The sequence below is a fragment of the Pelobates fuscus genome, chromosome 1 (assembly GCF_036172605.1).
Source record: "Pelobates fuscus isolate aPelFus1 chromosome 1, aPelFus1.pri, whole genome shotgun sequence".
NCBI classification, from domain to species: domain Eukaryota; kingdom Metazoa; phylum Chordata; class Amphibia; order Anura; family Pelobatidae; genus Pelobates; species Pelobates fuscus.
Window position 1 is genome coordinate 320,084,740 of NC_086317.1, and position 24,289 is coordinate 320,109,028.

Sequence of the window (24,289 nt, forward strand, 5' to 3'; positions counted from 1 at the left end):
CGGGACTTTCCTCAGGGTAACAAACAATAAATACAAAAGTAAAATACCGACAATATATAGGAAAATCTAATTGATAAAACTCACCCAGGTGAAGTGAAACCGTATCAGCCGTGTGCAGTAGCCCTTCCGGGTCTGCGCGCGCATTCCCGCTTAAGCACCACCCATTTTACGTGCACGTGATGCGTCCTATTACGTAGATTGTATGTGCTGTTGCTAAGCAACATAGTATGTCCGGCAAATGCCGTTTAAACTGGGATATGGTGGAAGAGGAGACTGCATAATCATGACAGCTTTATGCCAGAGGACTGCTGTCTAGATGTACATATGGTGGATGTTATTAAACATGTGTGGTTATAATAAAAGTACAGTGTGTTCCGTGCTATTGCAGAACATAAATAAAAAGATGCTGGATAACCTCGAAAATTTAAAGGTATATGTACCTCAAGTGAGGTGTGATTAGTGTATGTGCTGCTCTAATGCAGATCATAATATCAGATATTATCTAAAGACATAAAGGTGTAAATACCCCTAAAAAATTATCACCCGTGCAGCTAACACCTGTTACAGTGTAGGGGTATACAACCCTAGTGTCTGCACTATAGATATGTGACAAAAATTTTTTTTACAAAACAAGTCTCATAATAACCAATAAACTGTTTCTCTATATGAAGAAGACAAGTACCCGAGTACACTATAAATCACAAGGCCTAACATAATAATAGAAAACATATAATACACTGTAAAAATGGTACATACTATAGGAGTTGAATAAATGCAAACTATAGGAGTTAAATAAATGCAAAATATGGGATGTTCTCATTTAGCCCTTTAGGAGCCATGGTACCCAACTGATAAATCCAAAATGCTTCTTTTTGGAGCAGCATCCGACCCCTGTTACCACCCCTTTTAGGGCAAGGTACATGGTCTATACTCACAAATTTGAGTGAGGATAATGGATGTGCTTTCTCCAGAAAATGTTTGGCCACCGGTTTGTCAGATTGGCCATCTCGATAGGCCAGCCTGATGCTTGACCTATGGCCACGTATGCGTTCACATATGGGGGTTTCCGTCTTGCCCACATAAAAAAGCCCACAAGGGCACATGAGCTTATAGATGACATAGGGAGTCTTACAGGTAATGGTATACCTGATGTCATACATTTTATTAGTGTGGGGATGGCTAAACCTCTTAGATGGGATCATATGTCCGCAAGTCACGCACCCGAGACATCGTACGCTACCGCGTATGTTGGACTTCAATGTCTTAGTGTAACTGTCCACAGGGTCTGTATGAACCAAAATGTCACGTAAGTTTTGATTTCTCCTGTAACAGATCATTGGCGGTTCCTTAAAAATCTTTGGCAATGAATCATCAGTTGAAACCATCTTCCAGTTGTCCTTAATTAGTGCTGTAACCTTGTCTGCAGAGTTATGAAACGTCAATGAGAACACCATACGTTGTGAGGAGTGAGCCTTATCCTTACTTGGGGCTGACCTGGCTTGGATGAGTGCTTCTTGCAGCACTCTATCTTCATAACCTCTATTCACGAACTTCTGGGTCATTGATTTCAGTTGTATCTCTGCTGTCTCCATATTTGAGTTATTCCGTATAACCCTCTGATATTGCGCCTTGGGTATAGATTTTTTCAAGGCCCACGGGTGTGCACTCTGAGCATGCAACAGGGTGTTTCTGTCGGTTGGTTTTGAAAACAAAGTATACTCGACTCCATTTGTTCCATAGGATAATTCCAAATCCAAATATTGAACTGAATGTTCACTGATATTAGAGGTGAACCTGATTGGTGTGGATAATTGATTCAGTGAGTCCACCATGTTCTGAGCTTGATCTACCGTACCGTTCCAAATTATGAGGAGATCATCAATGTAGCGGTAGTACCCCATTATTGATCCTGCATAAGGGGTGAGTATATGTTGTATTTCATACATATACATGTATGCATTCGCGTATCTTGGTGCCACTGCCGAACCCATGGAGGTTACCGCTGTCTGTAGGTACCACTTATCTTCAAATCTGAAGTAGTTATTATTCAAAATAAACAGTAATAGCTCCAGTGCAGCTTCTATAGGGGGGCCTTGATACAGTGATGTGTTGCATAATACTTGCCGCATCGCCTCTACCCCATCTATGTGTGGAATGACTGTGTATAGATTGGATACATCCATGGTAATAAAAATCGGTATGGTATCTCCAAACTCCAATGCTCTGAGTTGTTGTAATAGAGACTGAGTGTCTTTGACACAGGTGTAAAGGGCTTCAACTGGATTTTTGAAAATAAAATCTAGCCACTGTGCAACGGGTTCAAGTATGCCATCAATGGCTGAGACAATAGGTCTCCCAGGTGGTCTCTGTGCATTTTTGTGTATTTTAGGAATACTGTATATCACCGGAGTGCGGGGGTGGGTTTTGTTCAAAAATTGATATAGATCTAGGTCTAGAGCCAGGTCAGCCCCAAGTAAGGATAAGGCTCACTCCTCACAACGTATGGTGTTCCCATTGACGTTTCATAACTCTGCAGACAAGGTTACAGCACTAATTAAGGACAACTGGAAGATGGTTTCAACTGATGATTCATTGCCAAAGATTTTTAAGGAACCGCCAATGATCTGTTACAGGAGAAATCAAAACTTACGTGACATTTTGGTTCATACAGACCCTGTGGACAGTTACACTAAGACATTGAAGTCCAACATACGCGGTAGCGTACGATGTCTCGGGTGCGTGACTTGCGGACATATGATCCCATCTAAGAGGTTTAGCCATCCCCACACTAATAAAATGTATGACATCAGGTATACCATTACCTGTAAGACTCCCTATGTCATCTATAAGCTCATGTGCCCTTGTGGGCTTTTTTATGTGGGCAAGACGGAAACCCCCATATGTGAACGCATACGTGGCCATAGGTCAAGCATCAGGCTGGCCTATCGAGATGGCCAATCTGACAAACCGGTGGCCAAACATTTTCTGGAGAAAGCACATCCATTATCCTCACTCAAATTTGTGAGTATAGACCATGTACCTTGCCCTAAAAGGGGTGGTAACAGGGGTCGGATGCTGCTCCAAAAAGAAGCATTTTGGATTTATCAGTTGGGTACCATGGCTCCTAAAGGGCTAAATGAGAACATCCCATATTTTGCATTTATTTAACTCCTATAGTTTGCATTTATTCAACTCCTATAGTATGTACCATTTTTACAGTGTATTATATGTTTTCTATTATTATGTTAGGCCTTGTGATTTATAGTGTACTCGGGTACTTGTCTTCTTCATATAGAGAAACAGTTTATTGGTTATTATGAGACTTGTTTTGTAAAAAAATTTTTTGTCACATATCTATAGTGCAGACACTAGGGTTGTATACCCCTACACTGTAACAGGTGTTAGCTGCACGGGTGATAATTTTTTAGGGGTATTTACACCTTTATGTCTTTAGATAATATCTGATATTATGATCTGCATTAGAGCAGCACATACACTAATCACACCTCACTTGAGGTACATATACCTTTAAATTTTCGAGGTTATCCAGCATCTTTTTATTTATGTTCTGCAATAGCACGGAACACACTGTACTTTTATTATAACCACACATGTTTAATAACATCCACCATATGTACATCTAGACAGCAGTCCTCTGGCATAAAGCTGTCATGATTATGCAGTCTCCTCTTCCACCATATCCCAGTTTAAACGGCATTTGCCGGACATACTATGTTGCTTAGCAACAGCACATACAATCTACGTAATAGGACGCATCACGTGCACGTAAAATGGGTGGTGCTTAAGCGGGAATGCGCGCGCAGACCCGGAAGGGCTACTGCACACGGCTGATACGGTTTCACTTCACCTGGGTGAGTTTTATCAATTAGATTTTCCTATATATTGTCGGTATTTTACTTTTGTATTTATTGTTTGTTACCCTGAGGAAAGTCCCGAGCTGGGACTGAAACGTTGGTCTCTCTTTTAACTTTTTTTTCTCAATAAAATTTGGATTTTTACAAGACCGGTGAGCGGCAGTCTTTTGCAGGTATATATATATATATATATATATATATATATATATATATATATATATATATATATATATATATATATATATATATATATATATATATATATATATATATATATATATATATATATATATATATATATATATATATATATATATATATAAACAGCAACCTAGATTAGGTGTTTTAAAAAAAACTTTAAAAAAAAACTAATACAATCTGTAAACATTGAAGTTGCTGTTTAGTAGATAGAGTGCGCTGGATCTTGTGTATTGTTTATTGTATAATATGGCCCCCAGCAGCACCCCATTTAAGCATGTTCAGGTGAGTGCAACCACCCCCCCATGTTCCAAATATATATATATTTGGGAGTCTAGCCAACTCCTTGGTTTTGCACCCCTCCCTGTCACAGGTGCCTCATCTCAGGTCCCTATTTAGCCTTGTACTGCAGAGAGCCTCAGATGGATTTTTTTTCCCCATGTGGGTTAATCTCATAAGAGCAGACATTAGACTGTGAGAGTAGGACCTGCCAAAGATGGGGTACATTGACGTTGTGGCAGGCTTATGCAATGTATGATCATATAATGTAACTAAATCCCCATTATTTTTTGCCTAGATTAGGTGTTTTTAAAAAAAAACTTTTTAAAAACTAATACAATCTGTAAACATTGAAGTTGCTGTTTAGTAGATAGGAGAGTGCGCTGGATCTTGTGTATATATATATATATATATATATATATATATATATATATATATATATACACACACACACACACACATATACTATATAGTTTTATATTATATATGTGTGTAATTTAATTATAAGTATTTTTATATTAATATATGTATATAATATAAAAAATACACTTAGTATGATGTATGAGATATATAATATATATTTATATTACCCGGACGAGGTTTAACTCACTGTACAGCAGTATGAATAAGTCTGGTCGGGTAGCTAGAATTCTACCGCGGCTCTCGCGTCTGTTTGCACGCTGTATAATTCCCAGAAGTGACGTCATGCTCAAAACTGAACGAATGCCTAGGAGGAGTCTAGTGCCGAGGGTGAGTATTTATATCAGCACTAGCCCCTCCTACAAAAATATATAAATCGAAGTATATATTTTATTTTAAACTGTATCTTTAACTTTTATTTTATCTTTTTTCAGGCAGCAGGGGGAGTACCTGTCATTACAGGCACTCCCCCTGCTGGCATGGCTATGCCATCCATGTGATCGTGAGGTCCTCGCAAGGACCTTGCGATCACATGGCCCAGGGGTGCCAGAGAGAAAAGAGGGGACTCCCTGGGCTTCCGGGTGAGTCCCCACACCGTGATCACCGGCAAATGGGTAAGTACATAGGACAGCTTGGGCGTTCTATGCCGCCCGCCGGTGTTTAGAGCCGGGTCCCCAAGGACGGCATAGAACGCCCACCATCCTTAAGGGGTTAATAAACATTTCGCCAATATTAGTAGTACAATTTATAGAAATAGGCTGCCACGGGGTACTGAAGTGAAAAAAGGTCAGGGATCACTGCTGTACAGGAACAGTACACCCACAATCTTCTAAAAAAAAAAAAAAAATTAAAAAAAATCATGTCATAGTATAACTTTTTTTGTTTACCGTTGATTTTCTGAGGTGTAAGAAATGCTGTAAAGAAGTAGTGTTGTCTTTTCATTCTGGCTCCTAAAGTTGACAAACATTAGACAGCCTCTTCTACACAATGCTTAACCCCTTAAGGACACATGACATGTGTGACATGTCATGATTCCCTTTTATTCCAGAAGTTTGGTCCTTAAGGGGTTAAGGACTGAGCCAAATGTACACGTTGTGAACGGAACAAAACGTAACAGTAGCCATTTGGTCACAAACACTGGCCAAAGTTAGCGTTAGTATTTGTTTGTGTGTAAAAAATGCAAACTACGCCAATTTTGGCCAGTGTTTGTGACTAAGTGGCTACTAAAAAACACTGGACATACCCCATTTGCAATACCTTGGGTTGTCTACTATTGCAAATGGTATGCCATCATAGGGGTAATTTTCATTCTTGGGCTACCATAGGGTCACAAAGGCAACGTAAGCGAATTTTAATGTGAAAAAAATGAAACAAGCCTTATATTTGACGCTGTAACTTTTGAAAACACCATAAAACCTGTACATGAGGGGTACTGTTGTACTCGGGAAACTTCGCTGAACACAAATATTTGTGTTTCAAAACAGTAAAAAGTATCACAGCAATAATATCGTCCGTGTAAGTGCGGTTTGTGCGTGAAAAATGCAAAAAATGTCACTTTTACTGGCGATATCATCGTTGTAATATATTTTACTGTTTTGAAACACAAATATTTGTGTTCAGCGAAGTCTCCCGAGTAAAACAGTACCCCCCATGTACAGGTTTTGTGGTGTCTTGGAAAGTTATAGGGTTAAATATAGTGCTAGCAAATTAAATCCCCTATACTTTCGGCATGGGTTGTCAGGCAGGTCCCGCTAATTGTAATTAATTAGGATACCTAATTATGTAAAAATATTATACATACATACACACACACACACACTATCCAAGAAGAGAGCACTCTGGAGTCTTATAATTCAAAAGTAAATACTGCTTTATTGTGCAGTGCACAAAAAAAATGTCGACAAGTCTTGAAAAAAGTCAGCATTGACTGAAACGTCGACTTTTTTTGTACACTGCACAATAAAGCAGTATTTACTTTTGAATTATAAGACTCCAGAGTGCTCTCTTCTTGGATACTATATACTGGTTGGAGATTATTTGCACCGGAGCACAAAAAGACTGGGAACTTTGAGTGCTGCGATCGGGGAAAATATATATATATATTTAAATATTTTTATTTATATATAGGTATATATACGTATATATGTATATAGATATATATTATTTCGTTCTACGTGTATTTTGATATAAACTGGTTTCACTTTCAGATGTAATTTAACTTAAACTATTTTATATCTTGCCCTGTAAATTAAACTTTAATCATATACAGGAGACTCTTGTAGGGTCTAGCAAGATAGATATATATAGCGCAGGGGATAAGAAAATCTAAATTAATTAGAACTTGCATTAAAGTAAGGATAAACATTAGATGACTCTTTACAAGACGTGCTTAGGAAGGCTGTGCAAGTCACATGCAGGGAGGTGTGATTAGGGTTAAAGGACCACTCTAGGCACCCAGACCACTTCAGCTTAATGAAGTGGTCTGGGTGCCAGGTCCTTCTAGGGTTAACCCATTTTTTCAGAAACATAGCAGTTTCAGAGAAACTGCTATGTTTGTGAATGGGTTAAGCCTTCCCCCTATGTCCTCTAGTGGCTGTCTCATTGACAGCCGCTAGAGGCGCTTGCGTGCTTCTCACTGTGATTTTCACAGTGAGAGCACGCCAGCGTCCATAGGAAAGCATTGTGAATGCTTTCCTATGTGACCGGCTGAATGCGCGCGCAGCTCTTGCCGCGCGTGCGCATTCAGCCGACGGGGAGGAGAAGAGGAGGATCGGAGGAGGAGAGCAGGAGGAGATCTCTCCGCCCAGCGCTGGAAAAAGGTAAGTTTTTACCCCTTTCCCCTTTCCAGAGCCGGGCGGGAGGGGGTCCCTGAGGGTGGGGGCACCCTCAGGGCACTCTAGTGCCAGGAAAACGAGTATGCTTTCCTGGCACTAGAGTGGTCCTTTAATAAACAAAGTGATTGAACTGCTAAATGGCAGATAATTGAGCATTGAGACTGCAGGCGCATGATCTATACACCAAAACAGTTTAAGCTAAAGTTGTTTTGGCGACTATAGTATCCCTTTAAAAAAAAAAAAAAAAAAAAAAGTTAGGAGCCAGGTTTTTTTTTTGGGTTTTTATTTTTTTTAAACTTACAAAGCTTTATTTTCAAACACCTAAAAAAACAAACACACACACTTTGTTTTAATGCTATTCTATTTCACCCAGCATCCCTACCTTTGGGAGAGCTGATGTGGATCGGTTTCCCCTTGGATCCAGTGGGCGGTCAGCTGGGGGATAGTTAGGCGGGCGGCTGTGCGTTTTGTGGGTGGCGAGGCAGCAGTTATCTCCCTGCTCTGTTCCCTTGCACACCGCTTAGTGATGCTGCCGGGGCCATAGAATCATATTCCGGCTTCCACATCACTAAGCAGCATGCAAGGGAGGTTATAGCTCCCTCTCCATCAGCCTACAGAACATGCAGCCGCCCACCTCGTAGGAAAGGGGCTGACAAATCCCAGGACACTATTCCTAAAGGAGACTATTGTCCGTACAAAGCAAGATGCAGAGCTACACCATTCGGCATCTCCGCATAGAGATGCATTGAATCAATGCAAGCTCTATGGGGAAAATTCAGAGCATCCATGCAGAGGGGGAGATGCTGAAAGCTAGTGCTGCACACTGAGCAGCAAAATACTAGAAAGCCCTTCTAGTGGCCGTCTGAGAGACTGCACATAGGGGTGTTACTAGGCAGCAACGTAAACACTATTTTGTCTGAAAAGGCAATGTCTACAGTGCAAACACTGCAGGAACATGCTGTATACACCTCATTACGCTGTAGTGGTTCTGGTGACTAGTGTTCCTTTAAAGCGGCACTGTCATGGTCGAATCACTTTATTTTTTATTTATTTTTTTATTTTATTTTTTTTTAGACCCCCCTCTCGACTCAACTACATCTAATTATCCACCTTGTCAGCCCCAAACGACCTTAGGCACCCCATATTACCTACTTTTGCATCTTTATTTTGTGTGCAGACCCAAGTCCCTGTAGGGCACGTCATCTGCCCACACATGCCCAGTTAAACACTTAGGCATGCAAACAAGAATTTAATCTATTCATTAGTCAGAAAGACGAATAAATGGATAGAAATTTCAAGCCAATGAACAAAGACCTCTTCGTACGGTTTATTACAAGAAGGGAGCTACCGGCGCTCAGCTCCCGCCTCGTAATAGGTAAAAAAGAAGCGGCAGGGAGTTCTTTGTTACTTTACCATGCTGTGCAATTTAACTTTTAAGACTGATTGGGTGATTGAAAGCAACCAAGCTGCTGCTAAGAGTCAAATTACACAGCATGGGAAAATTCCAAAGAACTTTCCCACGCTGTGTAAAATGACACAGAGCACTCTCATTGGTTGAATTTCAAGCCAACCAATCAGAATTTTGTGATAGGTAAATGTAGAGACTTACCTGTTTGTCTCTTCATTTACTTGTCTGATTACTCTGATTGATTGGCTTAAACCAACCAATCATAGTGCTCTGAACCTAATTGCAGGGCGTGGGAAGCTCAGTTTGCGCGGTGCCCTTTATGGGTGAAGATGGATTACTTTTTTTGCGCTCGGGTTTTATTTTATTTACAAAGTTCGATGGGTATTATGGATTTTTACTTGGCCTTTTTTGGGGCTGAAAAAAGATTTTAGAAAAAAAAGGGGACCCCTGGTCACTGGGGGGGGGGGGTATTTACACTTAGCCCCCTCCCGTCACCCATGGGTGGGGGGGCAGGGGGGGACGGTCAATAGCCCCCCACCAGCCGCTCATGGGTGGGGGCCAGGGGGAGGACAATAGGTCCCCCTTATTGTAATTCAGGTCCCCGTTCAGTTTAAGAGCCCACACTTGCACGGCATGGGTGGGGGCACTATTTTTTTTTGTGATTTACTAGACATGCCCCTATTCGCGATATAGAGTATTACTAATACCAAGTAATCTTTACTTTGTATTAGTAAATTTGGCTGAAAGACCAATTTAGGTCTGTCAGCCTTTTGGTAGATAGCTTCCTAAAACCGTGGGAATTAGGGAGTTATCTACTAAGTGGCTGCAAGATGCAGCCACGGCACGAATCGGAATTTCATTCATTAGAATGAAATTCCGATCAGAACAATGTCCCGAATTGCGTCCTAACATGAATGAACAAACTGTTCTAATTCTGTTAGGACGAAATTCGGTAGTTTCGCCGGCGTCCTGTCTAAGTGAAGCATCGCGAGATCACGGAGGAAAGGTAAGAATTGTGGGAAAATTGCATTCACCACAGGAAACGAACCACACTTTGTTCCTCCGCTGGTCAAACGTAGGAAAATCTGCATAAGACAAAAGTAGTCCCTTCTTTGACTTATGTTTTAAAGAAAACAAGAGCAGATCGGAAGAAATGAACAGATCCTGACAGAGTTCGGCACGACTTTAAATAGGCTGGAGCTCAAAGAAAAATACTACAACATAGTGATTTACCATAAAAACTGAAGTGGCCATGATAGGCTGACAAGGGCACATCTTCGAGACAAATACAAACGACACTAACACATTTTATTTCAGGATGCATGGATAAATGGTAAACTCAAACTTAATATACATTATACAGCAACACATTTACCACACCTAAAACGATGGACTCAATCACAAACTAGGCCAAATTCCAGTAAAATATATACACACACAAAATGCAAAAGAAAAGATGCAAACAGGTATTTGGTGTTCAGATATGTGGAAATTAGAACATAAATAATCAAAAAGGTCAAGTGTCCCTCCCCTAGAACAGAGGAATAACACATCCACCCTAGAAGTGAGAAGAAAGTTTTGGGAAATGCTCAAGTACTCCAATCATAGTGATACATAAGATGGAGAACCAATAAGAGCTGCAGATGTTACTTCACCCTTAGCTAGAGAGAATACTGTAGGATCAATTCTGCGTGCAAACCAGGGTTACATATTAGTATTGCATGTCAGTTTTTAGACAGATTATGCACAATAGTTGCATAATAAATCAATACATTCTGATTTTTAGGTTTAAACAATTGTTCCCATCATGAGAAGGAAAAAAAATATATTTTTGTATTCTTGCAAGTGCCAAAATCCCCCAAAACACAAATATTGCGATAGCTTAAACGAAGTCTGAAGCCAAACTTAAGTTTTAAAGTCTGTTTTTAAGTCTATCCACACAGCAAAGTCGATTACTGCCAAGCCCACCCCCATATCATTAACAAAACAGGTGGCTGTACCATAACTGTTAATATAGCTGCATGTCTGATGGTATTATAGGCTCCAACAGTAAATGTAGCCTTTGGGATCCAAAGCACATACGGTATATTGAAACAAGTTCTAGAACTATAGGCATGAAAAGAATATAGAGTGTCTTACAAATGTGCTTACCATTCATTCGGGACTGAAAATAAACTATATTGATTTTTTTTTTTTTTAAATAAGTAAAATCTTCAAATGGAGGGGTTTATGAACACTGATAAGAAAATATTTTAATACAAAATGAACAATATTGTTAGTATTACAAATTTCTCAAAAATTAGGAAATGAACATGACACGAACACTGTACGCTAACCTGGATCTGCTGAAAAGCCTTAAGTCGCTTTTTGAATCTTGAAGGTAAAACAAAATCACATCCACGAGCCAACAATGCCAATTCCTTTCGCAGATCTGGGTCTTGACGGAGGGAGATCTCTTTAATCCGCATGCTTCCAGATTTCATAAAAAATAAATTTTAAAAATAAAAATAGAAAAATAAAATAAAGTATTCGCTTGATAGTTAAAGGGGCATTCCAAGCACCAAAAGCACTAAGAAAATGTAGATTTTGTAGCAAGCAATAAATAAAAAAGATGAAAATTTCCTGTTCCAGGCATAGAGTTAAAGCACTATCTTTGTGAGGTCAGTGCTTGAATGGTCACAGGGGACTGCCCTTTAAAAACGGAATTCCAAAGACTCCACGGTATGAATAGAAAAGTCAACCTGTTACTTGTTGAGAGCAGAGTACGTAGGCCAAGCTTAAAAAGAATGGGGTGAGGGGGGAGCACATAATGTGGTAAAACAACAAGCTCGGTGGTGAAACTGCAGTCCCACACAATTTCCCAGTTTATGCAGTCCTGCGAGTGAAGTGACCAGCACTGGTTACAGGCGCTCTGTAGTGCATTTACATTCCACTTCCCTTGAATGTGGCCCCTATCGTTAGCAAATATGCAGAAACTGATAAACCAGAGAGGAGCGAGAGGAATTCAATCAGCAGAATCTAGGCATTCGATGGCTGCTCAACTTCTGTATATAACTGGACAGATCCTTGTTGGAAATCACTGCATGATAAAAAGTACAAAACAAATCACAAACAGCAGGCAAGCTGTCCGAGCTGTAGGCTAGACATTACAGACAGCTGAAAGCAACCATTCATCTGACATAGCATCTGGTAAATAAGAGTCCTGATTTGGGTTTTCAGCAACACATGTTCAATAACTCCGCCTCCCACTAAGGAGGGTGAGAGACCAGAGAAAACAGACCGCAAACTGCTTCTTTGGAAGAGAATTGAATTCAATGGTTATCCACACAGCAAGTGCAACCTCCTGTAACTTACCACTGTCTGCAGAAAAGACGAAAGACCGTAAGAAATTTACACTTCCGAATAAGTAATTTGGTGTCAACGATTTATGACAGACAAAAACTAAACTTCTTTTCATCTGCTGTAAGGAATTTGGCAGATTGTTAGAAATACTTTGTGTGGTCTTCTTGTTTGGAGTTACAATTTAGGAACTGTAGTCACTTCATCTCAATGCAGTGGTTATAGTTGTTGTAGTCAACCGGCGCTGTTGCTCTGTTTAATGTTAAGGTCCCCTCTGTGCTGCTGAGGCCAATGAAGAAACATTAAGTAGTGATTGGCAGATTTGTCTATCACTGTTAGCCACACAGTTTCTAAAGTGTGTAGTCTTTGCCTTGGTCAAGGCACCATCATTAACAATGAATGGCTTGATGGTGCCTAGGGTTGCCTTTCTAGGAAAAGAAAAACAGTTTTTCACTAAACTAAATAATTCAGTGTAAAGAATTGAAAACAATCTCGAGTTTTGCTCTAGTCGCAGTATGGTTTGAATTTTGCAGTTTGTTTATAATGTTGCTTTGTGTGAATGCATTCGTGTATATAGGGATGTAGGAGTACATTTTATAAGGCAAGTTATAGGCACAGTTCAGACAATGCAATTCAGCTTAAGTGCTGTGAGAGTCTGGATTTAAAAAAAAAAAAAAAAAATATTTAAAATGACAAAGTTTGTAGAAGTAGAGATTTCTATAGAAATCGACACTATTAAAGTTGGAGCCAAAAAGCCTCCAGTCTGTCACTCGTGCAGCCGGGAAGTTTTATTCAGCTTCCGTTCTGCGCATGCCTGCCCTCCCTCCCTCCTCAATGAGCAGTACTACAGTTCTCATTAAGAAGCATTGGAAGGCCACGATCATGTGCATCTGCATGCGTGGCTCCAGAACAGAGGCTTCTTTCTTTTTTCCCTATTTCTGGGAAAGAGGTAATCGCTTGCAAAAGCTACACAGAGCAAGCCTGAAGCTATGCAAAAAAAAAGGTTGTTTTTTTTAATTTTATTTTTTTTAAATACACGCGTGTTTAGTGTTTTTGTGGAAGTATATTTGCTAAATATTTGTTTTTTCCTCCTGTGTCTACCCGCATATTTCTGTCTCCTCCTGTTAACCCCCACTAGCAAAACAGCAATGTTAAATTGCAGGGTCAAACAAAAGTGTATATACACTGAGAACTAATGAGGATTGATTGCCACACAAGCAGTTTGTGGATTCTAGTTTTGCATGCTTCATGCAGGAGAAAAAACAAAAAAATTATAGAAATCGTAAACAATTTATTAAAACATTTCAAGTTGGATACAATCTCAAATAGCTTTAAAGATGCAGTTGTCTCATTGCAATTCATACACAACTACCCATTTTACACACAGCAGAATGATTGTTCTTGTTCAATGTCTGTGCCTCTCCCATTTTAACTCTGCAAATTCTATCCACATTCTGGTCATGGATATTTATAGCATAAACAGAGACTCTCATCCCACCTGACCAATGACATCTTACACACACTCCAAGACCACACTTTACTTTGTGGTCATAGGAAGCAGTGAAGATATCGCAATCTTTGTAAATGATAACTAAAAGGACACTCCAAGCACCATAACTACTACAGGTTATTGTAATAAAGATAAAGACGAGACAGCGCTAGGTAACTATTGTTTTTTAGGTTATTGTAATGGTGCCAGGAGGCCTGTTTTGTTTGCTTGTTATCACGGTTAAAAAAAAAAAAACACAAACGACAATGGTCAACACATTTTCACTTCTGATATTTAAATTTAATTACACTAAACCCTTTAAGGACCACTTCAGCTCAATGAAGTGGTCTGGGTGCCAGGTCCATGTTTACGTATGAGTTAATCCAGCCTCTAGTGGCTGTCTCATTGACAGCCGCTAGATGTGCTTCCGCGCTTCTCACTGATTTTCACAGTGAGAATACGCCAGCGTCCATAGGAAAGCATTCAGAATGCTTTCCTATGGACTGGCTGAATGTGCGCGCAGCTCTTGCCACGCATGCAAATTCAGCCAGTGACTACTGAAGGAGGAGAGTCCCCAGCGCTGGAGAAAGATGAGTATTTAATCCCTTTCCTCCCCCTTCAGCCCGGCGGGAGTGGGACCCTAAGGGTGGGGGCACCCTCAGGGCACTATAGTGCCAGGAAAAAGTTTGTTTTCCTGGCACTATAGTGGTCCTTTAAAGACAAAAGCATTTTGGAAGGATAATTCCCCCTCACCACCTATTAATATAGGAAGGCAGGGAGTGAGCTTAGAGAAGAGAAAAGGAGGCAGAAGAAGCAGAGGTTTCCTGTGGTGCGAATGACAGCTTGCCAAAGTGCTTGCTGTGTAATCTTTGCACAGAATTTGTATTAGGTTGCCTGAAACAAAGGGGCTCGGTTGTGAGAGGTTGGTTACACTCTCCAATACCAAATGGAGGGATAGTACCAGGGGACTCCAGGCACTATAGCCACTTCAAGATGAAAAGGTTAACGTGATCCAACAAATAAGCAATGCTATTCACTAAATTACCAACGCGCGGAGGGGCGGACGAGACTGTGCCTTCACACCAGCACTCCTGCCTACTGGCCGAGAAAATGAGTTAACCGAATCCAGGCAAGGGAACACACGACTGCTGTATGCTCTCCCCTCTTTCTCACATGGTGAAGGTACATTGCCACAGCATAGAGGTTGTTCTGAGGGGTTCCCAGAGCGCAATGTTTCAGACCTTAGCCTGGTCCAGACCCTGATGGACTTACACACATGGTATCTGAGACCCTGCAGAATTGGCATTGGATGAAACCAGGCCTGAAAGGGGATTTGCTCACTCTAAGGGAATGACTCCTATAATATTTATCCCTAGTATCTGCTAAACTATTACCTATTCATCATATACAGTTAAAAAAAAATATACCACTTATTTTTGTTATAAATTATCAAAATTTGCGGTTTCCTCTATGCACATTATGCGCTGGGTATGTCCAATTTCGTGATCACTTTCTCTACTAATGACACCAGCCAGGCTGAAGGGGGAAGAAGGGGGTTAAACACTCACCGAGAGAGCCTGGTGCTGGGGACTCTCCTCCGGTCGTCATCGGCTGAATGCGCATGTGCGGCAAGAGCCGCGCGCATTCAGCCAGGCCATAGGAAAGCATTGAGAATGCTTTCCTATGGACGCTGGCGTCTTCTCACTGTGAAAATCACAGTGAGAAGCACGGAAGCGCCTCTAGCGGCTGTCAATGAGACAGCCACTAGAGGCTGGATTAACCCATTTGTAAACATAGTTTCTCTGAAACTGCTATGTTTACAGCAACAAGGGTTAATCCTGGCACCCAGACCACTTAATTGAGCTGAAGTGGTCTGGGTGCCTATAGTGGTCCTTTAACAGATAAACACTACAGGTGATACTCGAAAAATTAGAATATCGTGTAAAAGTTCATTTATTTCAGTAATGCAACGTAAAAGGGGAAACTAAAATATACGATAGACACATTACATGCAAAGCAAGATAGTTCAAGCCATGATTTGTCATAAGTGCGATGATTATGGCTTACAGCTCATGAAAACCCCAAATCCACAATCTCAGTAAATTAGAATATTGTGAAGAGGTGCAATATTCTAGGCTCAGTGTCCCACTCCAATCAGCTAAGTAAGCTATAACACCTGCAAAGGGTTTCAGAGCCTTTATATGGTCTCAGTCTGGTTCAGTAGGAATCACAATCATGGGGAAGACTGCTGACCTGACAATCATTGACACCCTCCATAAGGAGGGAAAGCCTCAAAAAGGTAATTGCGAAGGAAGTTGGATGTTCCCAAAGTGCTGTATCAAAGCACATTAATAGAAAGCTATGTGGAAGGGAAAGTGTGGAAGAAAATGGTGCACAAGCAGCATGGATGACCGCAGCCTGGAGAGGATTGTCAGGAAAAGGCTATTCAAAAGTGTTGGGGACTTTCACAAGGAGTGGACTGAAGCTGGAGTCAGTGCATCAAGAGCCACCACACACAGACTGATCCTGGACATGGGCTTCAGATGTCGTATTCCTCTTGTCAAGCTGCCCCTTGAACAACAAACAACGTCAGAAGCGTCTTACCCGGGCTAAACAAAAACAGACCGGGTCTATTGCTCAAAGTCCTCTTTTCTGATGAGAGCAACTTTTGCATCTCATTTGGAAACCAAGGATCCAGAGTCTGGAGGAAGAATGAAGAGGCACACACTGCAAGATGCTTGAAGTCCAGTGTGAAGTTTCCACAGTCTGTGTTGATTTGGGGAGCCATGTCATCTGCTGGTGTTGGTCCACTGTCAACACAGCCGTCTACCAGGAGATTTTGGAGCACTTCATGCTTCCTTCCGCAGACTAGCTTTATGGGGATGCTGACTTCATTTTCCAGCAGGACATGGCACCTGCCCACACTGCCAAAAGCACCAAAGCCTGGTTCAGTGACCGTGGAATTACTGTGCTTGATTGCCCAACAAACCTGCCTGACCTGAACCCCATAGAGAATCTATGGGGCATTGCCAAGAGAAAGATTAAAGACATGAGACCGAACAATGCAGTAGAGCTGAAGGCCGCTATTGAAGCATCCTGGTCTTACATAACACCTCAGCAGTGCCACAGGCTGATCGCTTCCGTGCCATGCCGCATTGAGGCAGTAATTGCTGCAAAAAGGGGCCCAAACCAAGTACAGAGTCCATATGCATGCTTATACTTTCCAGAGGTCCGATATTGTTCTATGTACACTCCTTGTTTTAATGATTGCTTGTAACATTCTAATTTACTAAGATTGTGGATTTGGGGTTTTCATGAGCTGTAAGCCATACTCATTGTACTTATTATTATTATTATTATTATATTATTTACTTGTGACAAATCATGGCTTGAACTATCTTGCTTTGCATGTAATGCGTCTATCGTATATATTAGTTTCCCCTTTTACGTTGCATTACTGAAATAAATGAACTTTTGCACGATATTCTAATTTTTCAAGTATCACCTGTATTTGGAGTCCCATTTTAATCTTTTCCCATAGTTTTCTGGTTGTATGGGTACCCAAAGTACCATGGCAGGGTACTCTGAAAATTCTAGTTAAGATTCCCTACACAGAAACAGCTTTGAACATTTTAATAAAACTTTCAAAAGAAGCTAGATTGATTATGCAGACAAACAAAAATTACATAGGACAGCAGCCATTCTACAAAAGCCTCATCAACCAGGCTCAACGTCCTGAAAAAACAAACAAAAAAGAAAATCTTGTAGGACAGCCGGCCAATACCGTCAAAGAGCTGCAAAAACAGAATTCTAACTGATGGCAGTGCTTTGGAAGATTACCAGATGCACAGATAGATACCACTATACATTCTCTACAAGTACATCATTACGTGTAAAAAGTACATTTAAAAAACAAAGATATTTACGTTTCAATAAATACCATTATACTAAATAAATGGCCAAAAGATATTTAATTTCCCATTTTCAGTCTGTCCCCCTTTTGGTGGCTTCACTGAGATTCCGTAAAAAAAAATAAAAATAAAAAAAATAAGTTTATTAAATACTACAGATGCCAGCCAATTTATAATCCACTGCCTACATACACATTTACCACATTTCTAAACTATGAAAATAAATAACATGCATTTTCTCCACCTCCCCTACAATGAATGCCTGTACTCAAATGGATTTATTCACTAGGATCCAGTGTTCACCACCTCCTACCCTGTCACTTATGCAGCAGATGGTGGAAAAAAGGAAGCGATCAAGTGCTGTGCTATTAAACATCTTTGCTCGATGCCACCTCATGACAGCAAGTTTTTTTTTTTTCCCCCTTAAACTAAAAACCATTTTAGTTACATTACATGTTTGGGAACAGCAGCACAATGATGCAATGATGCGGTGTGAGAAGTCCAGTGAGGGCATATGTGTGTGTACTACACCATAACTGGAGTGCCCAAGCATGTATGCTCTTGCATGACATTCTGGAATATGATCAAGGGGAACATGGCATCTGATAATATAGGGGAGGTGTGATACAAGTCACCCCTGCTGCACTCCTTATCTTAGTAAATGCAAGAGAGATATAGCAATGACTGTTTTTCCATCCGCTCTTCTAACTATGCATGGTCAATCAGCAGCTGAAACCAGGCGCTCTCTACATGGTGTGGTAGCAGAGATCACTTTTCTCACTTCCAAACACTCGAATCAGCATGTAAGCAAGTGCTGCTGATATGGGTAGGTCTTCTCAGTAGTAGACAAGTTTGACTTCCAGTTTGCATTTTTGTGTCACTGACAACTTTGATTTAAACCATATATACACAAAACAAGCATGATTAGCGTAGTAGGTTATACAGACACTGACTGAATCGTTTTGTTCATACAATTTGTATCGTCATTTTCCTTTTAATGCAGAAAAAGAGAAATCCAATACCAAAACAACCACATTTGGTTATTGCAAGTTACACTAAAATAAGAATGTCTTGCAATTCTCAAAGCACAACTGATACTTACATTCAGAATAATGAACTACACAGTTATAGCATAAAATTCCCAGATTTTACTAGTAACATGACGTAAAGTCATGATTTTATTAAAGACACGGAGGCGAGTATTATGCATAACTCTTTCTTTATTTCCTCAGCAGCAAAGATAGAGGAATATAAATATTATCGAAATTGAAAGCAAAAAACTGTACAGGCATAACAGGCAGCCAATCACATAACAGAGGAAGTAGCTATATAAGTCCTGTGTCTCCCACAATCCCCCTCTTTCTTGCGAAAACCGAAGACCAGGTAAGACGAATGATGCTCCATTAGATCCAAACAGGAAACGGGAGACAAAGCGAAAACTTCAAGCTACAAAAGATAGAAAAATATGGTAATTTCCAAACTCAAAACTGTAGACTTACCAAATATAACCGTGAGTAGCCATACATAAAACTGGATTCTGAAATATAAAAAATATCTAGAATTAGAAACCAGCCAAAGCAATCAAAATCATCCAAAACATGATAAAATACATGATACAAGTACATGATCCAAACACATGATATAAATACAGACCTGATTGAAAAAACATACCTGAATCGTATCGAGGCATCTCCTAACCCAGATCCACACCGGGAGGGTGGGAGGGAATAATACTCGCCTCCGTGTCTTTAATAAAATCATGACTTTACGTCATGTTACTAGTAAAATCTGGGAATTTTATTAAAGACACGGAGGCTCATATTATGCAAGTTCAAAGCTGTGCCACCACTCGAGATGCGATGTGTTCAATAGGTCTGAAATAGAAGTCTCGAAAGGTCGATTCTCGGGACCAATCTGCCGCTCGCATAATATCTTCCAGACGGCATCCGACTGAGGAAGCTTTCGAAGCCATCGCGCCACGTACCGAATGAGGCGTAAAGACGGAGGTGTCTATACCCGCAGAGGTTAACAGCCAACGCACCCAACGTGCCAGAGTAGGTGTCGAAACTGGCCGATGAGGAGACTTAAAAGATACAAACAAGTCGTGCAGATCGGCTGAGCGAAGAGAGCGCGTAACATCCAGGTAAACTTTGATGCAATCCACCGGGCAGAGCGCCGGACACTCAGAAAATCTGGGGTATGAAAATGACTTGGATGCAGATTTAGTCCTCCTGGATATGTCAAAAGTAACACCCTCTGGGGTGAATGCAACGGCGTCCCAATCCAGGGCCCTGACGTCTGAGACCCTCTTGCAAGAGATCAAACAGAGTAGCATCACCAACTTGGATGACAATCGTTTTAAAGTCAGTTCTTGGTTAGGGTACCACGATGAGAGGAACTGCAACATCACGTTGACATCCCAAAAGGCCGAGAAACGAGGCAGAGGACGACGAGCAAGGCGAATACCCTTTAGAAGACGACATACGAAAGGATGTCTGCCTACAGGGGAACCATCCAAACCCTTGTGGCCGGCCGAAATAGCCGAGCGGGAGAGATTGATCGTGCGGTGTGCCTTGCCCGAGCCAAACAGGGACGTGAGGAATTCCAGGATCAAACAGAGAGGGGCAGATACGGGATCCACTGCCCGTTCCATGCACCAACCATACCACGATCTCCATGAAGCTCGATAGGCTGTACGGGTGCCTGGGGCCCAGGCGTTATCGAGGAGCAGGAGAGTTGCCTGCGGAACGTCTGGGACAGTCCAAGGTCCCCTGAAAGGAACTACGCTATCAGGGGTAGCTGGTGTTGCAACACCAGCTCGTGTGAGTTCCCATCCGGATCCAGAAGGAGGTCCTGGAAGACAGGTATCAGCCGAGGGTAATCTATCGATAACTCCATCAAGCGAGGGAACCATGGTCGAGATCTCCATAGAGGGGTGATCAACGCCAAACGACAGTCGTGGCGAACCATCTTCGAGATCGTGCGCGCGATCATGTTGAACGGGGGAAAAGCGTACAGATGACCCCGTGGCCATTCCTGGAGAAATGCATCTGTCGCTACCGCCGCTGGGTCCGGCCTCCAGCTGTAGAACTCCGGAAGCTGAGTGTTCAGTCGAGATGCGAACAGATCCATCTGGAATCTTCCCCACAGCATGTCCAGGCTCTGGAACACCGAAGCGTGTAAACGCCAATCTCCAGAGTCTCTTAAGTGTCTGGAATTCCAATCCGCTCCCGAATTGTCCAGACCCGGAATGTGTTCCGCTGTTACCGAAACGTTGTTGTAGAGGCAGAACTGCCAGAAATCTTTCGCCAGAATCGCCAACATCTTGGACTTCGTACCCCCCAGGTGATTTATGTAGCGGACCGCCGATAAGTTGTCCATCTTGAGGAGAACGCAGCAATTCGCCCGCGCTGGGGTAAGGCTGCGGATTGCGAACGCCCCTGCCAGGAGTTCTAAGCAGTTGATGTGTAACGACTTCTCCACGTCGGACCATCTGCCTCCTGTGGAAACGTCGCCACAGCGAGCACCCCAGCCGTGCAAGCTGGCATCGGACTCGATCACTACGTCTGGGATGGAGCCGAAAATTGCTCTCCCGTTCCAAGCCTCCATGTGTGCCAACTACCACACCAATTCGTCCCTGGACTCCGCGTCCAAACGTATCAGAGACTCGTAGGAGTGACCTGACCGAAGGTGTGACCCTTTGAGCCGTTGCAGGGCCCGGTAATGTAGCGGACCTGGGAAGATCGCTTGAATAGAGGCCGCGAGAAGGCCAATTATTCTCGCCAGTTGTCTGACGGATAAGTCTGTGACACGAAGAGCCCTTCGAATTTCCTTCTGGATGGCTCTTACCTTCGAACATGGTAGGAACAAAAATTGTTGGACGGAATCCACTCTGAAGCCCAGGAACTCTATGGACTGGGCGGGAATTAGGACTGACTTGTCCCAGTTGATCAGAAAACCCAGCTTTTGTAGCAGGTTGGTAGTTCACTCCAGATGTAGGAGGAGGCCCTCCTTTGATTGGGACAAAATCAGAATGTCGTCCAGGTAGATAATGAGGCGAACCCCGCGGGTTCGGAGGAACGCCACTACAGGCTTCATGAGCTTGGTGAAGCACCAGGGAGCCGATGAGAGACCGAAAGGCAGGCAAGTGAAGCGCCAACGACGCCCGTGCCATGTGAAATGGAGGTAGTCTCTGAACTCCAAAGCAATGGGTACCGTGAAGTAGGCGTCCTTCAGGTCCAGTTTGGCTAGCCAGTCCGACTGGCGCAGAAGGTCTCTGAGGCAGTGTATACCTTCCATCTGGAAGTGTTGGTAACGTAGGAAGGCGTTGAGGGGGCGAAGATTTATCACAGGGCGAACTCCGCCCCCTTTCTTGGGCACTAGGAACAGATTGCCCGTAAAGCCTACGGCGGCGAACGGCAATTCCTCTATAGCGCCCTTGGACAGCATTTCCACGACTTCCGTGGAAATCATTTCGTCCTGATCCGGTGGAAGAGACCGTTCTCTGGGGGAACAAAATTGGACAGGCACGGAAACAAACTCTAGGCGATACCCCTTTACACATTGCAGAACCCAAGCATCCGAGGTGATATTTTCCCACTCTCGGTAAAATAGAGCCAGCCTCCCTGCCACTTGAACGGGAGGGAAAGAAAGGGTACTCACCGTAAGGACGTCTGCTGGGGGTACCACCGCGGGGGTATCTGGAGCCCCAAGTCCGACCTCTGGCTGGGAAGAAGGGAGGGGGTTCTCTGATCCTGAAATCCCCGGGAGGGAAAAAAGGAACCTCTGGTTGCGCGGAATGCGCCTCGAAAACCACGGCCGGGTGGACGGTTCCTGCTACGCCCGGCCCCTCCGAAAACCTTAGGCGCGAACACGCGTTTCATGTTCGCCTGTGCCTTGTCAATAGCAGTAAAGGTCTTGACATACGACCCCATGTCCTTAACGAAGGAGGTGCCGAACAGCAAACCCTCATCGGTCGGCTCAGGCTCCGCCACATTCATGGTGACCAGCTTAGGGTCGATCTTTAAGAGAATAGCCTTACGCCTCTCTGTAGACATCGCCGTATTGGCGTTCCCCAGTAAGCATATGGCCCGTTGGACCCAACCTACGGCCACATCAATGTCCAAGACCGAGTCGCCAGTCCTGGCAGAATCGAGAAGCTCGTACAGCTTCGAGAGGGGTCCTAGCTTATCCAGGATCTTGTCCTGGCACCCCTTCAGGGAATGGTCAAGGCCCTTCTTGGGCTTCCAGCCCGACTTATTTAAGAACTGGGCAATCTGCGGGTCAATGTCTGGGGTCTTACAGGCAGCGCCCGGGAGGGTAGGGCGTGGGCATTCGGCGCGCAGTTTATTGCGGCCTTCTCTCGAAAGGGGCGTGCGGATGCGCTTAGCCACATACTGGGCAATATGATCCAGGGGGACCCATTCAGCGGACCTGGGGTGACGCAGGTCGTCAGGATCAAACAGGGGGTTACCCTGCGGGTCAAGGATTGCCTTGTCGTCCCCAGAGGGGCCTGATATCTGACCCCGGGCCTTGGCAGAGGACCCCGAGGGGTTCGCGCCCGTAAGGGGCGAATCCTCGTCAGATACCTCATCATCAAAGGAGTCATACTCCATATCGTCGGATTCTTCCTCCACACTCCGGTCGGTATCCGACCCATCATCAAGGGCTCTAGCCCGTTTCCACAACCTAGCCTTTTTAGCCCGGCCAGGGGCTCTTTTGCGCGTGGGGTGCGCGGAATCTGCGACCGCCTCTAGCGTGTCAATCATGGCAGGCATAGCCTGCATCGAGGAGTGGGAGCCGACATTTTTAGACTTGGCCTTAGCCTTACGGGCCCCAGGCACAGTCTGGGCAGGTGAAGGGGATCCCCCACCCTGGGGGGCCGGGGAGGCCATTGCAGGTAGAACCATAGAATGGAGGGAGTGGGTAAAGGAGGAGGAGACAGCCCCCATAGCTGAGGCAATAGCCTTCTGCAATGAAGAAGCCATAGTGGCCTCAAGCAAGGCTTGAAATTCCTGAGAGCCCATAGCACTCCCAGTATTCTCCAAGTTAAGTTCCCCAGGGGGACTAGTAGGCCCATCATCCCTATCCTGCATAATGGCAATCAATAGTAAAGCAATTGAAACTAGTGAAGTGGGGCAGTAGAGAATAGAAGGGTTGAGTAACCCACAGCACAGGAGAACAAAATTTAGCAATCAGACCGTTAGTGTGCCCAGGAGAGAGCGAGGCGACCGACCGCACGGCAGCTAGGATGCAGACCTCGTGGAGGACCGTCCAAGATGGCCGCCGCACGCGAGGGAAGTGCTCGCGGTCGTGCACCCGTGGGGGAAGGGGCTCGTGCACTCAGCCCGCGCGGGAGTCCGTGAGCGGATAGGCGAGTGCACGGAGCCGCGGCCGCGAAGAAAAGAACGGCCGCGGCAAAAGAACCACTGCAGGTACCCGCGGAAGACGCGGGGAGCAGGGGAGGGTAGGGAGACCAACTCCCGGCAAAGGGGGGAAAAACCCCGGGGTCCCCAAGGCACACTAAGGTGTGAAAA

General features: G+C 43.3%; 1 protein-coding gene across 3 annotated transcripts in view; it reads right to left on the bottom strand.

Moving 5' to 3' along the window:
* LOC134615084 (serine/threonine-protein phosphatase 2A regulatory subunit B'' subunit beta-like) overlaps nt 1–24,289 on the bottom strand; it is a 77,885-nt gene that overhangs the window by 36,506 nt on the left and 17,090 nt on the right. The window contains exon 1 of one of the 3 annotated variants that reach the window (XM_063459507.1): nt 11,351–11,512. The exons of the other annotated variants lie outside the window; for them this stretch is intronic. Within the exon in view, the coding sequence (XP_063315577.1) occupies nt 11,351–11,497 (147 nt within the window). The 5' untranslated portion in view covers nt 11,498–11,512. Of the gene's footprint in view, nt 1–11,350; nt 11,513–24,289 lie in introns of those variants that run through there. 3 annotated transcript variants of the gene reach the window in all.